The 18994-nt window shown below is 31.9% G+C and overlaps 1 protein-coding gene across 1 annotated transcript in view; it reads left to right on the top strand.

Moving 5' to 3' along the window:
• The window catches only part of Vps13B (vacuolar protein sorting 13B), a 153276-nt gene that overhangs the window by 12703 nt on the left and 121579 nt on the right, over positions 1 to 18994 (top strand). The window contains exons 8-14 of the mRNA XM_088233101.1: positions 3457 to 3599; positions 8995 to 9143; positions 9222 to 9401; positions 9999 to 10222; positions 13128 to 13270; positions 16508 to 16674; positions 17331 to 17452. Of these exons, the coding sequence (XP_088089227.1) occupies positions 3457 to 3599; positions 8995 to 9143; positions 9222 to 9401; positions 9999 to 10222; positions 13128 to 13270; positions 16508 to 16674; positions 17331 to 17452 (1128 nt within the window). The remainder of the gene's footprint in view (positions 1 to 3456; positions 3600 to 8994; positions 9144 to 9221; positions 9402 to 9998; positions 10223 to 13127; positions 13271 to 16507; positions 16675 to 17330; positions 17453 to 18994) is intronic.

The following is an 18994-nucleotide window of genomic DNA, read 5'->3' on the forward strand; positions in this document are numbered from 1 at the left end:
GTTAGAAAAATTAGCTATTATTTTCCTAAAAATGCACTATGCTCTAATGAAGTGGACCCGGCTATATATCTATATAAATATGTATCTTTTATTTCATCAAATTCAGCTATTATAGACTGGCATATAACGTAAGGTCGATGTTAAAATATAAACACAGGAGTGTGATTAAATTGAAGTAAACGTATTGCGAACTCCTTATAACGGACATGTCGTTTGCTTTTTAAAGCTATTTCTTCCCCTCTACTGCGGTTATATCGTCCGCCCATCTCTTCTGAGGTCTTCCAATGCCTCTCTCATTCTCCCAAAGTCTCCATTTCAGAATTCTAGGAGTCCATCTTGTGGCATCCTGCGATGCTACTTCCCCCTACCCATTGCCATATTAACTTCACTACTCGATCCAAGACATCCACCACTTGAATTATTCTGCGTTTTTTGTGTTTTATAATTTCAACAAGTTTTACATAAATTATCTAAATATAAAAAATGGTATTTTTTGTGGCGATTTTAACATACATTTATTAGATAACACATGTTTAGCTATTAAAATCAAGTTTATTTCAATCTTTTAATCTAGAATAACTAACAGTAGTGCCACATGTATTGATAATATTTTCACTGACATTGTACTAATACGTAAATCAATAATTAGTAAATTGGACTCTGATCATTGTGGTCAGCTAATACAAATTGGAAGTTGTGATAGAAAAGATGTCAAAAGAAAACTCTCAAATCCCCGTTTTGAGAAATCATGCACTTAAGTTTTGTTCCAATTTTACTCTTTTATATCTTATTTAAATAAAGTAAGATGTTAAGTGCTCATTTAAAAACATGTTTTTAATTTATCCATTTCTTAATTTTATATTAAGGAAATATTGAGTTATTAAAGCTTTTAGCCTGAATAAAATACCAGGTATACGACTTAACCTTAAATTTATTTTTAAAACTACAGATATATGATATTTAAAATGAGTATAAGTGTATTTTTCCAGTTTGTAAAGCATTAAAAACTTTACAAAATTTCATGAAGTCAAATCCGCATATTTTCGAGTTAACGTTTTTTGCCAGTATACTCACGATATATACCGCTAACTTTAGAACGCTTGAAAAATATGAGATTCAATTTAAAAACGAAACTTCCTTTTATTCCATGTAATGAATTTCCAAATAGTATATTTAATTCTTTTTTTAAATCATTCCTTGATGAATTTAATTACATTTTTACTCGAAAGACAATTTCAATAACTAACAGTCCAGTTTTTAGTGAGAAGGCAACAGTTGGTATACATATTTGTAGGCAAACACTATGAAATTTATAATGAAGGACAATATAATGGTTGTAATGAATTTAAAGCGCATATTAAAAGATATTCAAATATGTTTAAAACAGTTTGCGGATTAGCTAAATTTCGTTATTTAAATTCCAAAATCAAGAATAGTTCTAACAAAATAAAATTGACGTAGAGCATAATTAATATTGAAACTGGAAAAACAAAAACCCGAAATAATGAATTCACTTAATTATTGAAAATAAATCTATTAACCTTGACTCAGATGTAGCTATAGCTTCTGAAAAATTCTTTGCTAATATTCCAATCTTTTTAACTAAATCTATAAACTCCTCCACCATCACACCAGAGTTGTTCTAGAATGTAATGTGAATTTTAAATTTGATTATGTTAGTAGCAATGTCATAATAAAAGCATTTAAAATGATAAATTTCAAAAAAACTGCTGACCTATGGAATAACTCTGTTACCGTTATAAAGCCATTAATTGATATCATCGTTCCAGAATTAGCTATAATTTTTAATAAGAGTATTGATCATGGCGTGTTTCCTGACCTTTTGGAACATAGTAAAATAACGCCCTAATTTAAATCTGGTAGTGCCTCTGACCCTTTTAATTATAGACCAATTTCTGTTTTACCCACATTTAGTAAAATCTACAAAAAAATATTTTAAATCAACTTCAAAAACACTTTTCGCTCAATGATCTATTACATAAAAAACAATTCGGCTTTATACAGGGTCAATCGACAACCGATGCTGGTGTTGCGTTAATTAAACATATCTTCGATGCCTGAGAAGAGTCACATGGTGTCATTGGCATATTTTGTGATTTGTTCAAGGCATTTGACTGTGTTCGGCATGCTACATTGGTCAGGAAATTTTACCACTATAGAATTAGAGGTTCTGCATTAAATCTTCTTTATTCATACTTAAGTGATAGAATCCAGAGGGTGAATGTAGCTGGTACGCGGTCTCAAGGATCAACTGTTACAATAGGTGTACCACAAGGTTCCATATTAGGACCTTTCCTATTCCTCGTCTATTTTAATGACTTACCTCATCTTGTAAATAAAAATCAGGAGATCGTATTTGCAGATGATACGCGATTCTCTTCAAAGTAAAACGACACAAATCGGCTATTGACGACATAAACAATTCTCTCTCCTTGGAGACCTTGGTGCACCTTGGTGCTGAATTGCAATTGGTGCTGAGCACCTTGGTGCTGAATTGGTTTGATTCTAACAATTTATTATTAAACGAAAAAAAGACTAAATGTATTAGATTTGTGATTTAATTTAAATCTTAAAGACAAAGAACTGACTCTTGTGGATGCTTTTATTTTAGATTCTAAGCTTCAATGGGGTCCACATATAGCTAATTTATCGAACATACTTAGTTCTGCAGCCTACGCTGTTAAAAAGATTTGACATCTTACTAATGTAGAAACAGCTAGATTGGTATACTTCAGTTGCTTCCACAGCGTTATGTCTTACGGTATACTGCTGTGGGGAAGTGCTGTAGATGTTTATTCTGTTTTTGTGCTGCAGAAGAGAGCTGTTCGAGCAATTTACAATATGAGTCCCTGAGAATCGCTTAAGAGATATGTTAAAAAAATTAATATATTGATAGTCACATGTCAATATATTTATGAAAACTTGATGTATGTACATAAACATATTGTTGATTTTAGAAGAAACAGAGATTTCCATTGGTTTAACACTAGAAATAAAGATATACTAGTTGTGCCCACTACTAGACTGCAAAAAATTAATAATTCTTTTGCTTCAAACTGCATACGATTCTACAATATGGTACCTCTTAAAACTCAGGCTTTGCCAACAATTTTTTTTAAAGATTTTGACAAGCACAGCCCGCTTAGAAAGAGCTACTATAGAGTCGAAGAATATTTGCAGGACTAGACAGCTTGGCATTAGATTTGGTATTATTGATTTTAATTAATTGATTTTAGTTTGTTGATTTAAATTATGTTGTTTCAAATTTATTCGTTTGAAAGGTTAATTTTCTAAGCATTGATTTATATTTTATAGTTATAATTTTATTGACAATTATAAGAGGTTCGATGAATCATATGTAAAGAGTAATCATAATAAAAAATTACCATCGATATTCTTTTAATTTAAAATCCTTTGTTGATTCTTTGTTTCCAGGTTAGAGATCAGCATATCGTCCCAGCAAATAACTATGCTCATGCGTATAATTGCTTTATTTTGGGCATTAAAGAAAAAACACGTGCAGTTATCTTATTCTCACCCAGAAGTTAGTTGGGACACAATTGTAACACCAGAAACCTGTAAATATAATTTTTAAAACTGTTATTAGTGTATTAAGTATTATCTAATATGTAATTAATGTCAATCATCATGTAATTTTACAATTTCTTAATACGCATTATTTTTATTATACTACATGAATTTTTTTTATTGAATGAGGAAGTTTAGTGGTTTAAAAAAAATAAAATATTTGTTAATAGGCCAATCGAACGAAGCCAAAAAATTATATATTGCAAAAAAAAATATATTTTTATGTATCCTATTATAATCACTATATTTGTCACTATTGACTAAGTTTTGTGATTTTCTATTGATTGTTGAACTGACGTTTATTGTACAAACTGCTGACTTGCAGGCATTCTAGATCATTCGACATGATTGGATTAGTTTGGAACGTCTTTGTCATTAAATTCTGAAAAACGTTGAAAATCATCGCTTCTCTGGAAATCAAAAATCTGTTGCCGGTTAAAATCATAATCGCCTATGATTGCCACAACATAATGGCTCTATAATTTATTGGCTTTTGCAAATATGTGGTCATATAAACATCTGACGTTGAAAAGTAGTTCATTCTTATTAATTTGTTAATACATTTTTGAGATACTTCGTCGTACAATTAAATGCTCTAATTTTTACATCCAGTTTCCTTAGCACTGACTTCCTCATTAATTAGAATATTCCCACTATTTATTTTTTAAATTAAAATTGTCCTCATTGGGATGGCACTTTATAAGGATAAACTTAATTATATATGTGTATTATAGCTAATTTTACTATCAAGAAGACTGATTTTACTTGGTTTTCATGCTAAATCTACCCTCATGTGCCTTCTTTACTATGTCCTGAAAGTTTCAATATCATTTAAAATAACTGGATGATCACAAGTTTATACATTTTTATAAAGATGTTGGCCATCATCATCGTTCCCTTTCCGCACCTAATGGTGCAAAGGGCACTGCATTGGTACACCAATCGCAGCATATTTGATCATTTTTGTTACATGAAGGCAAGATAATCAGTCTAACGCTTCAGGTACCATCTCCTGGTGAGAACACAAAAATTAAATGTGATTTTTCTCAAAAAACCGAATAATCGGTAGGGTGCCAACCTGATCCTCCTTAGATCTACAGATTTTTGTTGAAATCTACTGATCTACTGAGTTCGATCCAAATTCTACCGATTTTTAAACATTTAAATTTTTTCCAAAGATTTTTTAAACTTTTTATTCGACCCCAAAATAGGCAATCAACTTATAAATGAATTAACCAAATACTCACTTTTTTCGTTTTCTCAAAAAAGCTACTTTTTCTGCCTGTCTGTTATTATTTTTATTTTTAAAAAATTACACCACAACATACCCGGAGGCCCAATTACAGTGGTGAATTGTAGCCCAGAATAGTCAGGCTTGAGAAAAATCACATTTTGAATTTTTGAATTCTCAAAATTATTACTCACAATTATTCTCAAATTTATTACTCTATTTCAACGATTAGTAGTTATTATTTTATTATCAAGCTTAAAATTATGATAAATGTAAATACACAAATTATTGTGATCTCATTGAAAATCGAACCCCTTACTCATTTGTCTTTGAAGTTTAGTATGAAAAATAAAGGATGAAATTTTACATGTTTCAACAGAAATCAACCCTATATGGAACAAATAATGAAAATAGAGACCACGAATAATACTATTGTATATAACAAACATACCTTTTATCATTTATTTCTTTAATTTCTGCATTACAAAGTCAAATTACTTTTATGTTTAAATATGACCACAGTTCACTATATTTTCACGTCATAAGCAAACTAACACAAAGTAAATGAGCAATCACATCGCGTTTACTATGTAAATCCCAAATAAATTATATAAAATTGAATTTTAACGGTTATTTTAGGCATTATGCACACAAACATAACTTCAAATGATTTGACAGCACGTTCCTTACTGTCGCACCAGTTCGGTGATGAGAGACAGCGTTTTACAAAATGATTTAGGACGCATGTGTATTCCACCAGTCCGGTGATGTGAGAGACAGCGCTTAATAAAACAATTTAGGACGCATGTGTATTATAAGTGAATTGTAGAACATCACACGGCACCATGAAATAACATAGGGTGGTTTCATCAATAATTATGTTTTGAATTATTTAATTTATCAATAGGCAGGTAAAAACACGAAACAGTACAGCATGAGGCTGACTAATCTCCACTCGATTTCTTTTAGCGAAATTTTCACCCTCGAGTAGAAACTAAATAAATAAAACCAAAAAAGAAAATAATGAACCCACCCTAATTTTACCGGACCAAGTGGATCATTTTTAGAATACTTTGCACACTTTGTACGTCAGGAGGTATTGAGTTAGTTGGAGAAAATGTTGAATTTTTCAAAAGAAAATTGAATTTTTCAAGAGAAAGGTGAATTTTTCAAGAGAAAGGTGAATTTCTCCCAATCGGCTTTTTAAAAATTATATTTTAGAAGTTTAGAGGGACTGAGAGCTTTAACATGGTTGCGAACATACTGAAGTATGATTGGAAAGTGGTCACTAGAGTGAGGGTCATCAAGAATGTTCCAAGTTGTTGAGAAAGCTAAATTATGAGAACAAAGGAATGTGTCAACAGCACTAGGTTTTTGGGACAGAGAGCTTATCCTAGTGAGAGAGCTATTATTAAGAATACATAAATTATTTTCATCTGCAAAATTCAATAAACTATTACCAATGCGATCCGAGAAAGCACTACCCCAGCTAAGAGAATGTGAATTAAAATCACGGAAAATACGGACCGGAATGTTGAGAATACAAGTCATTATTATATAAGTATACAAGAATTATGTTATTCCACAGGGAAAGGTCAAAAGAAGAGTTAGGAGGAATGTAAACAGGTACATCAGCCACTTCTTCAATAATAACACCTGTTATTTGGAAATATAAGATTTGTGGAAGATTTACTTGGGAAAATAAAATACGATTTTTGATATGCAAGGCCGAGCCTCCCTTACCACCTAAGCGGTCATGTCGAACACAGCTGTAGCCAGTAATTCTAAAATTGAAATCAGGTTTGAACCATGTTTCGGACAGAGCCGCTATATCAATATCTTCACCTTTTAATAGGGAAATCTGATCAATTTTATCGAATATAGCACTGCGGGTATTCCATTGTAAAATATTAAGAGTTTTGTGCTGCATAATGGAAGATTTGTTGGGTGATCGGCCTACCCTGGGGAAGATCCGAGTCGCGGTTGATATTGTTCAAGTCAGTATGAAGTTGTTTTGTAAGTTGATAAATTGTTTTGGCGGCGTCGTTCGGTATTAGGGATGGATTTACTATAATAGACGTAATAAGGGCAATTAGACTTGCCAGACTTTGTGAGACATCTTTAGTGTCTAATGGGGGAGAGGATTCACGATGATGGAGGGCACAGCCATTAGGGCTACTATAAGGAGATTGATTAGACACAGAAGTAAGTGGATTTGGAAATATTTGAAGACGCAGTTGTTCAAGAGATTTTTTTTTTATAAACTGTTTTTCTAAACGTCACAGTTTTTTGTGGGGATTGGGAATAGCTACTTAACTTTTAGATTGCAAGTTTTCCAGTTTTGAGAGATTCAGAATAAGATTTTCCTTTGTTATAAGTCATTTTCGACGCTTCAAAATAGGAAATGTTTTGTTTGGACATATTTAAAAATATATATATTTTGTCTAAAAAATTCCAGACAAACTTTGTTAGTAGCCGTGTGACTACCAGAGCAATTTACACAGAAACTAGTTTCAATTTGAGTCATGAAAGATTCTCCAAGATGTCCATCTCCGCATTTGTAGCAGTGAGGGTCGGATCTACAGAGGTTCTTAAATTGGCCAAAATGGAGACACTTAAAACATTGTATTGTTGGAAAAATATAATTTTCGACAGCCATTGAGAAAAAAAAAGAAAATACCTTTTCAGAAAGGGACTGTCCTTGAAATGTGAGGACTAGAGTTTGGGTAATAGTCATACAATGTAATAGTTGTAGAATCTGGAAAATATACCTTTCCCGAAAGCCGTCTACTTTTTATTATTTTACCACAATTGTCTGGAAGCTCAATATTATTTGAAATCTTTTCGTGAGTCCATTCAGCGGAAATTCTCCTGCCGAGACTCATACGAGAAACCATGAAAAATGGAATAAATGATTATTAGTTTAGTTGACTGAGCACTGAATTATTGACAAAATTATTTGCTCACAAAAAGTTTTTAAATCCAATGGATATTTTATTGTGGCCTATCTTGTTTATGCCCCCTCTGGTAACATCTGTAACACAATTAGCATGAAGCTGTTTTCCAACCTCTATGCAGTTTATGGTGACTGCAGAATTTTCCAAAACATTCCTTTGAACATGAACCAGAAATGGTGCACAATCTCTATCAGTGTAATACGTTTGTTGTGTGTAAGATTCTTCCGATGGAGCAAAATTTACGCTTGGGATGACATATCCCTCCAAAGTATGTTTAGAATTTAAGTTTGCCGACTTTGAGGGAAGAGCTTCCCCTAGAAAATTGTTTTTTTTTTTTTTTATCCTTGGACGTTTGTTTCTCGGTTTGGATTTTAGAATTGGGGATTTAATCCCGTCGTCCAAATAATTTTTAAAAGGATCATTAGATCAATGTGAATTCCATCAGGGGATCTAGAGGTTTCTCATTTCCATCCGTTTTTAATTATAACAAAAATAAAAAAAAGTTAAAATTAATGGGTGAATAAAGTTCTCTCTGAATTAAAAAAAAAAAACGAAGCATGTTTAAAAATATATATGCAAAGGATACTGATGCACCAAAATAAATTATTATCACCATTTTTAAAGAACACTTAAAAATATTAAAAAAACACTAAAAGCTGACAAGAACTTTGACAGAATGATGTCAACCACTATTCACAGTTGTTGTTGAAATTCCAATAATAATCTTCCCATAATTATAACTACCATTTTTTTTATTTCTGAGAATCTGTTGTCTGGATGTGAAACACTGATCATGTTAGCAGATGTATTTTAGGTGTACTTGTTATTCAGTCAGATTGAATATATTTAATGTTATTTTATTTTTATGTCGGCATATTAAATTTATTTTAGTGATTTTACACGTAACAAATATCTGGTTTATTTATTTTGTCTTTAGATGGTAAGAATTTTATTAGAATATTTTGGAAAAGAAATAAGTTCAAAGTTTTTTCCGATACAACAGTTTTACAATTTCCTAAGTTTTGAGTCAAGGAGCACAGTTTAACCGCAAACAGATTTTACACCCCCCACAAACAAATTGTTTTGATTGGACTTTGATGCCATGAATAACATATTTTTAAAATTATTTTAGGATCTTATTAAAACTAAAATAAAACATTATGTTTACATTACTATTGACGTATATCTGAATTTTAGATATCTTACAAAGTTCAACATGGTCTGATTGGGCGTTATCTGTAATGCAATCTCTTTTCTTCATGGGTGACGACAACACATTATGTCCGAATATGGAAACCGTTTTGCTGTTTGGAATCCATTTGGAATATGTATGTATGAATTTCAAAGTGAGTATCCTAGTGAACAATCATAATTAAAATTGAATAATTAATTGGTTTGTAAACTTTAAACATATGTGTTTTTAGGTACCCAAGAATACGGGTGAAAGTGGCGGACTTATGGGGAAAAAGATTGATCATCCAATTATCCTTTCCTTGCAACTGATTTCACTGCTAAGTGAAGCATCTATACGCCTTAAAAGATTCTGCATGCGCACGGGTATTCGAAAACTTATGCTTTTGCGTAATGGAAACGATCAAACAGAGGTAAACATTCATCAATGAAAAAAAAAATTTTTTTTCATATTATTTGAAATACTTTTCCACCTCAAAAAATTATAATTAAGGTAGTAAAAAATGGAAATGTACAAAGATCCTTTATGTGCGGAGTTGAATGCACAGATCAAATTTTTGAGTTATGGATGCTACTAAAAAGTTTTTATTTGAAATATTTTCCGTGCAGTATTTATGTAATTTTTTTTAATGTTTTTTTTTCTTTGTCACATTCATGCTGTCGTTTTCAAATATCATTACAAGTAATTTACAATTTTAAAAAATATAGATTATAAAAAAAAAATTCACACCAAATATGAAAGTTGTGGCGGGACCTTGGTTCATTGAGTTGTGAGTTGGGTATCAGCGTAGTTACTAAAGATATAAATGATTTGTCTGATGGATCTTAAAACAATAATGCTATTTATTTAGAATGCATAATGATGGGGTTAGAATTGAAAGGACTGTTGCAATCTGGAGGGAGGGAGTGACCCTTATTTATTACCGCATATTTTCTTATGCTGGTAGGGTAAAAGTAATACCTAATTAAAAAAAAAAACATTATCATTTGAAATATGTACTTTTTTTAAGGAATGTTGTGGAAAAGCATACATTAAGTCATTGACGGAAATTATTAAAGACGGAAATCCTCCGTTGCCTGTTGAGTATGATGACGCATCTGTTATAGAGACCATATCTGATGCTGACATGTGCAATATCTGCCCTGCTGTATCAATTTCCTATGTTTATCACCTAACCTTGCCTGAAGAATTTGATATCACGAAAAGCAAGATTAGTTCTAATCTTGAGTACAGGTAATGTTTTTGTCTATTTTCTTATTAGTTTATATTTAAATACTGAATGAATATGAAGTTTTTTGGTATTCTGATTATTTCTAGGAATCAACATGAAATCTGTACCTCAGAGGTATAGAATTCTATTCGCCATTTGTTGTTTTTTTAGGAGAAGTAAAAAACGATATTTATAATGCAATTGCATACCAAATTTCTTTTGTTTTTATTATATTATTATTAAAATATTTTTAATTAAATATTTTTTAACAATGTTTGAGTGTGTCCTACCTGTATGAACTACCTGGTAAAAGAAGAAGTATAAAAAATGGAAAATTGTTTTCAGGCGTTGCCTAGTAGGTGATTTGGTTCAGCCGGATGAATCTCACCCACGTGATAAAGGTTTCAGCTCTTTTACTTCACAAAAGTCAACAGATGGAAGAGTTGAGGAAATGTGGATGTTCAAACATAGGCAGAATGGTGAATGTTACACAGTGTGTAAAGTGGCCACTTGAACCAGCCAATGACAGGTCATAAGCCCCGTAAATGCCTAGACTTCCATATTCCCTTCTCAAAAATGTTTTCCCTCTCTGTTGAAATAAATTTAAATATTTTTCAAATATAGTTACACCATATGATCAAAAGTAAACAGGAATTTCTAATTTGAAATGCCCGCGCTGCACCAATCGTTTTTTTTTGTCAGTCACATTGGCAGCACTGTATTTTACAATCTGTCAAACTTTGACGGCTATTGGATGTTCAATATTCTGTCAGCGTCTGTTTGAGTGAGTCGAAAAGTTGCTGTGTGTCGGTTTTTACAATGGATGAAAAATTGGAACAACGAGCATGCCTCAAATCTTGTGTTGCTAATTAAATTTCGTATGCCGAATCATTGAAAATGTTGAATAAACCTTTGGAAAATTAAGTATGTCAAAAACACAGGCATACGAATGGTATAAAAGGTTCAAAGACGTTTGCGAATGCTTTGATAATGATAAACATACTGGACATCCAACAACGTCAGTTACCGAAGAAAACATCGAATCGGCAAAGCAAATCATGTTGAATAATTGATGTGTACCAATCCGCGAGCTTGCTGTGTTGTTGAGCATCTTATATGGATCGGCAGATCATATTTTGACCGATGTTTTGGGTGTGAAATGCGTCGCTGCCCCCCTCGTTCCAAAAACACTGAATTTGTGGATTCACAATTCAATTCAACAAATGAATGGATACTTCGTGCATTATACACCACGATAATACGCCATCTCATACAGAGTGATTATTTCGGAGTTTTTGTTCAAAAATTTTACTAATGTCATCAGCCAAGCACCGTATTTTCCAGACCGGGCGCTGTCTGACTTTTTTCTTTTCCCAAGACTAAAATTGCTATAAAGAGGAACGCGCTTTGAGACGATCGATGCCATAAAAGAGAATTCGCTGCTAGAGCTAAAGACCATACCTTTGCAGGCCTATGAAAAGCGCATGGACAATTGGATTAAGTGTTGGCATCAATGTACTGTCGCAAATGGCGAGTATTTTGAAGGGAATAGTAAAAAAAAATATTAAAAATTGAAATTTTGTATTTTTTTTGCCAAATTCCTGCCTATTTTGGATCATAAGATATAATTTATAAGACCAAAGGCATAATTTTACAATTTTCAAATTGTTTGCATGGATTATTTTGGCTAAGAATTAGCTAAATTTGAAATTTTATCACTTTGTATGCCTCTGTAATTATAAAAATCAGGTGTAAAACGATTTTAGCAGTTTTATAATACCTAGCACATCTTGTGTTAAACCACCAGGGCTGGTATTCCGAACGCGTTTACAGCGCGCTATAATGCGTATTTAGTATGTAAAAACGCGCTATACCGCGCTATAATTTCGTTTGGAATACCAGCCCAGATAGAGAAGAAAAATCTAATCTGTAATCCAGCAAAAAGTGATTTAGTCAATAATGGTGCTTACTATCCTATACCTCTGATATACAGAAATATTCATTAGATAGGTGGTTCTACACTGCAATATTTCATGTTCCTGGACTGGCAACAGTGTAAGGCTGAACTCCTTACCTTCGTGTATCAGATAATCGATATATGCTGCACCTAGTGTACCGATGCAGTGTCCCATGCACCATCGGATGTGGCCAGGGGATGATGATGAATGTAAGGAGGATGATGATGAATGAATGTAATGTAATGTTTATAGACAATACTGGATTGCACTCCCTCATCATCATTCCCTTCCGCACCTAATGGTGCATAGGGCACTGCATTAGTACACCAATTGCAGCTCTTGATCATTTTCTTTTTTTTTATTAAATGAAGGTAAGATGATTAGTCTTACACTTCCGGTATCAGTCCAGGGACTATGAAATACTCTAGTGTAAAAACACCCTTTCAAATGAATATTTTATGTCAACCATATTAAGAATCGAACCCGAGACCTCTAGCATGGTAGGCAAACACACTGACCATTACACCACGATGCTGACAAATACTCCCTAGGGAGTTATTAAGATTGAAATTCATTGCAACACAAAGGATAAAAAGTTTTAGAGAAGGGATTATGTAAATCATGTTTACGATTGGAGAGTTGTGAAAATGTGGATGTTAAAACATAGACATAATGGTGAATGTTTAAGTGTGTAAAGTGGCCACTTAAACTAGCCAATGACAGGTCATAAGCCCTGTAAATGCCTAGACTTCTATATTCCCTTCTCAAAAATGTTTTCTCTCTCTGTTGCAATAAAGTTGGATCTCAATAACTCCCCAGGGGGTGAAATCCAGCCTGTCTACAAACATTTGGACACACTCAAAACATTTCTGATTAAACAATATTATGATCATAACTGAGAAATAAATTAGTCAAAAATATAAATTTTCAAATGTATATAATAAACTTAAATTTAATTTCTCCTTTCTAGTAACTTTGAAGAGACATCTTCTATACATTTCGTACTGGGTCCCATAGAATATTTGGTCTGTTCCGGATTAGTGAATAGACTTTCTATGATAACAACAGCTGCTAAGAAATATGACTATGCGCCATATTATGTTCCTAAACCACGTAAGTATTTGCAGCAGTATTCCATTCTTACAGTATTAACGAAGAAGTTCAGTGCTATGGGAAATTGGATATGAAAAATGTTTTCTTAAACCCAGTAAAAATTGGGGCATTCCATTGTATGGCAAAGTTTCTCAAAAATGTATTTAAAAAAAATGAACAACCCTTGAACTATGTCACAAGTTCTTGTAAATCGAATGAACTATAGCACTGTTATGTGTCATTATAGATTTAAGTTTCTAGGTAGCTTTTTTTTCTCAATATTTAGTTTATTTTGAATGTCAGCACAACTCACCTTTGACAACTTGCGACATCATGGGTCGAGTATTTTCAAAATTACAAATCTTTGAAAGATCATAGCAAAGATAATAGGATACATAAAAATATTCAAAAATATTTTTTGGCTTAGTTTGTTAGTCTATGAAATTAAATCAAAATTTAAAAAAAACTCTGGATTTCCTCATTTAACACTATTTTTCATTTCTTGGTTATACATTTGCCTCTTTGGCCGCTATTTTGTACATAAACACATTCTCATACCAATATTTTCCCATTACTGAGTTATTCATGGTTTCCTGGTTTTAAATAGGGAAATATTGCATACTACGAATACCGATAAAAATATATGAAACGGATTTAGAATAATTAATTGTATTTTCAAAAGCAATATGGATATTGTGGAGAAATGTTTTCAAATATGATTTTTTTTTTTTTAAGGGAAAAATATATATTTGCGCTCTCATGATTTACCCAAATATTTAATTTTGACAGCCATATTCAATGAGAAGTAAATAAGTTACTATTAGCAAATGGGAATCGAGTTGGGGTAGTGTGAGATTCGAATCACGGACCTTTGAGCCGTGAATCCGAAACATTAGCCACGGGACCACAACCCAATTTTTAAAAAAGAAATTATCTAAAAATATGTCACTAGAAAAATGCGACTTGTAATAATTGTGACATCAAGATTCGTGATGATGTCCTATAAAAGTTTAAACGGTCGGGAACAAAGTTGAAAATTAACATGAATCATGACGTATGGGGCGTGGCCAATGCATTGACCATTTTTTATGGGAATTTAAAATTACAAATTTAAAAATATTTTTTATACTACCAATAAGTAGCGAAACTATTTTTTTTTTACTCAACAGTATTTCATAGACCCTTGTTACTTAAAAATTTGAAGAAAAAAAAGTGATATTTCCTTATTACTGCACCATTATGAAATTAAAAACACTGGACTACATAGAACCTAATTAACGTATAAAATTTATTTGAACTACTCACGTTTACCACAACAAAGAGGAACATATTTTTGTGAGGAGAATATGGAAGTCTAGGCACTTATTAAGCCCTTCAAGCTTCTTCCAAAATGTGTTCTACTCTACACATCTATTTTCTTAATTAAGACAAAATACTTATCATGTATTTTAAATGAAAGAAATATTTTGACTGTTTTTTTATCATTACTATTTACTTATTTTAAAGTTTTGAATACATTTTCTAAAAGTTTTTAATGACTATGCTAGGAATAAGAATAGAGATTCAATGACATTACTACAAGACCATAACCCGGTTCGGACACGCATAACGGACATGCTGATGTGCTTTATACAGACTTTTCTAAAGCTTTCGATAAAGTCAATCACACAATTCTTCTGGCTAAACTACAAGCCATTGGTATAAGAGATCCTTTATTATCATTTTTCAGGTCTTACCTAAGAGAAAGAAAACAGTTGATTCAAATGAATAATTCCTTGTCTTCTCCAATCGCTGTTACTTCTGGAGTACCTCAAGGAGCCCACCTTGCTCCATTATTATTTAATATTATAAATAATATTATCAATGTTTTTCAAAATACAAAGCTCTGGCTTTTTTCTGATGACAACAAGATACTTAAACTTATTGAATCTCCCAATGATTGTCTTCTTTTTCAACACGATATTAATTGTTTTAATTAATGGTGCGACATCAATTGTCTTCAACTTAACATTGACAAATGTAAAATAATATCTTTCTCGCAACAAAAAAAACCTATACAATTCAACTACAAACTAAAAAATACTTCCCTTTCAATGGTTTCGTCAATAAAGGATCTTGGCATTACTTTAGATAGTGAACTCTCTTATCGTGAACACATTGATAATATTGTAAACAAATCTCTCAAACTTCTCGGTTTTATCAATAGAATGACGACGGACTGCAAAAATGCTAATTCCATCAAAACTCTTTATTGCTCATCAGTTTGACCCCATCTAGAATACGCTTCTCCTATTTGGTCTACATTCTACAGGACTCATATTGACCATATTGAGTCTGTCCAATACCGTTTTCTAAGAAAAGTGGTATTGTTGATCGGACTACAAAGGGGTAATTATTCCTATTTTGAAATAGAGCAATCTCTTAATCTGTCTTCATTGGAGAGACGTTGAACTGAGATGGATCTTATATGCATTTTCAAAATACTTAATGCTATCTCTGTTGCATTCAATTTCTTTCATGTTCCCAACCATGTCACCAGAAGTCAAAATCTGATATTTATTGAATCTTCTAAGAGCAATTTTTTTTATGCCCCAATGTCCAGAATGTGTAGATTAGTCAATTCATCACACGACTTGGAATTCTTTGGGATAGATCTTCCGGCTTTTCGTAGATCTCTTTACGACTAAACAGTGTGGGATGAAGTTGGATTGGTATGGTTTAGCTCAAAGTCTTATGTCTTTCGTTTTATGAATATATTGTATACCATTATTTTATTGCCCTTGTTTGTCTTTGCTACATAGTTTTATGATGTTCTTTTTGTTCAGTTTCTTGCATTTATGTTTCTTCATGTAACTTGTAATTGGCTTAGGCCGTATATACGGCCTATCTATATCTGCCATCTGACTACCGATATATATCGGTAGTCAGATGGCAGAAGGGACCATCTGTAATTTTCAAAAATGTTCAGGAGACCTGAAATAAGACTAAATTTCAAGACTTCAATCCACAAACTAAAATATTTTAGTGTTATTTTTAAACAAAAAATTACAATTCTAAATAATGCTGTTTTTATTTTTTTTTCTATGTGTATTTACCGAAATATTTATTAAAACTTTTGAAAACTAAAACACAGAAAAAAATACAGATGGTCCCTTCTGCCATCTGACTACCGATATAATAATAAATAAATTAATAATACAATGTAAACTAATCTTTGAATTATTTTATGTGATAAGTACTTAAAATCTTTTTTTTCAGTACTGAAAAAAAATGAGTTACCCTCTCCAACTACTGATGATTACGAGGCCATAAATAGTTTTATAGCTCTAAATGTCATGAGCATTCACATGATTAAGCCCAAAGTAATGCTTGATGTTTGGGATTATCACCCAATTGAAGAATTGACTAGTGCTGCCCCAATAAGGGTTGGTATTTATAACATTGTACCCAGTGAGGAAATATCACTAAATTTACTTTCCTTAATCAATATACGGTCGAACTTGGTTATAACTCTCATAGAAATAGCGAGATCTTGGATGAAATGAGGAAACATTTACTGACAGTTTAGTTTAGTCAACAACTTAGCAAAACTCTTTAATCTTTAAAAACATAATTTTCAAAATAAGAACCAAGTAATAAAATCAAAACGGGCGGCCAACTTTGGACCGATGTCGCCAAGTATCCGGATCAGATTACTAAGTAAGTGTTCTAAGTACCAAATTGGTGTTTTCGCCGAAAACATTCGCCAGCAAAAGTATCACACATTTGGTTGAAATTGCGCATAAAAATCCAATATTTGTGTACTCAGTAAGTACCGGCTCAGCACCTCGTTACAATTAACAACTTATTTTGTAGTTTATATATGACATTCTTGTTTCGGGGATTTTTATGATATTTTTCAGTTTTTTTAATGTTCTCTGATCAATGTTTTAATTTTAAACCCCGTCATTCTAAACCTATAAGAATTCTTAAACAACAAGCAAATTCAGTCAGTCCCATCTTCCTCGTAACAACTAAGTTCGACTGTATTAAGTATTATATTTACTCAATGATATTAAAGTCATTTATTGAATTTTCTTAGAAAACTTCAAATGCTTCTACTGCACACTCCAATAAAACTCACTGTCGAAAAGAATTACCATTTATTATATTGGAAGCTGAGGATGTGAAAATAAATTGCGAATCCCCAATGTATCCTATCAGGTAAAAATAAGATGTTTAGTTATTAAAATATTAACTATTTTTTAAGTATTATTGCGTCAAAGGGGATCATTAAATGTCGATTCTTGAAAACTAAAAAACAGTTGTAGGTTTTGTATATTTTAAAAATTGAATTTGTTTGGCAACATATCATTAATTATTATCAAAATTGTAAGGCCTTAACCTTGTTACCTTAACCGCTCAAGTAACAGTCAAATTTGACAGATTTTGGAATGCTTTTGAGAATTGAATTATATTGTAAATGGGGATAAATTTTGTAATAAGATTTCATGGAGAATCAAAAACCGAACTGTCTTTTTATTTATTTTAAGTATTGTGTTGAAATGGCGGCAACATTATTAAATGCATTTACTTACTAGTGTTTATGTACAGCTACACCATGTGTGAGATATCTCACTATTATTTAGTAACTTTTTATGTTGCAAAAGTATAAAATTTTAATATGCTGCGTAACTAACCTTCACAACTCATTTCCGATTTATGTATATTTCATGTATTTCTGTGAATATCTGAGAAATGTCATTGGTTTTGTTCTCTGTATATTTTATTTGTTGTATTTTTTTACATGTATTATTGTTGATATCCCCAATAAATAAATAAACATATAAAAAAAAAGAAATAAAATAAATTAGATGACCACAAAATATAAAATAAAATCGGCTCTGCCCCGCACAGATATTTTGCTGGAATTTAAACATAAAGGTATCTGTCTTATATCTCATTAATAAATGGCGAGACAAGTTTTATTATTTTTTTATTATTGGCAATTCATCCTATGAAAGATGATTTTTGCGATCCACGTAAATGATTTTGGGATTCTGGGATTTTTAATGTACAGTTAACATTATGTACATAAAGATAAACAAATAAATTTAAAATTAAATAGCCTCCTAAAAGTTCACACCATTCTCAGTCAGAAATTCCTATGTGATGAATTCGGGGATAAGTGAGGATAGGAGAGAAGCGACTTTTATTGGATAATTTATTTTTGTAAATTAAAAATAATTCTTGTATCCTTCAGTTATTGGGCAGCCAAAAAGTATGTGGTCAGGCGTTTCCATGTCTTGGCCACACTTGCACCATGAATTCTGGACTACTTTAATTTTAAATAAGTTACTGTTAGTGCAGCAGTGTCCAATTCTTAACGTACACATGTTAGACACCAATCTTTTAGATAATTTTGCGGTCTTAAACCAGGGTTCGGAAGGGATATGATTTTGCAAGCTTCTATTGTAGGAACCTTTAGTTTTGCTGCATTCAATCCATTGAACATTCCAATGAAGCTAATATAATTTGACGATGCTTAAGTTAATTTTTATTTTTTATGAATATGACTTTCTATCTGCATTTGCAAAAATTTTCACTGTGGAAACATAGATGTTAAATCTTGACAAGTTCCTTGATTGAGTGAAGAATGTAAAATGATTGAGATTATTGCCGTACGTATCGTAGTGTGTCGATGTATTGCCCTGCCCTATGAAGGTGCAGAAAGATAAATGATGATGACATAGGGCTTAGCGTTCC

Source organism: Micrasema longulum, unplaced genomic scaffold (genome assembly GCF_059751315.1).
Source record: "Micrasema longulum isolate JH-2025_06_02 unplaced genomic scaffold, ASM5975131v1 h1tg001056l, whole genome shotgun sequence".
In the NCBI taxonomy this organism is placed as follows: domain Eukaryota; kingdom Metazoa; phylum Arthropoda; class Insecta; order Trichoptera; family Brachycentridae; genus Micrasema; species Micrasema longulum.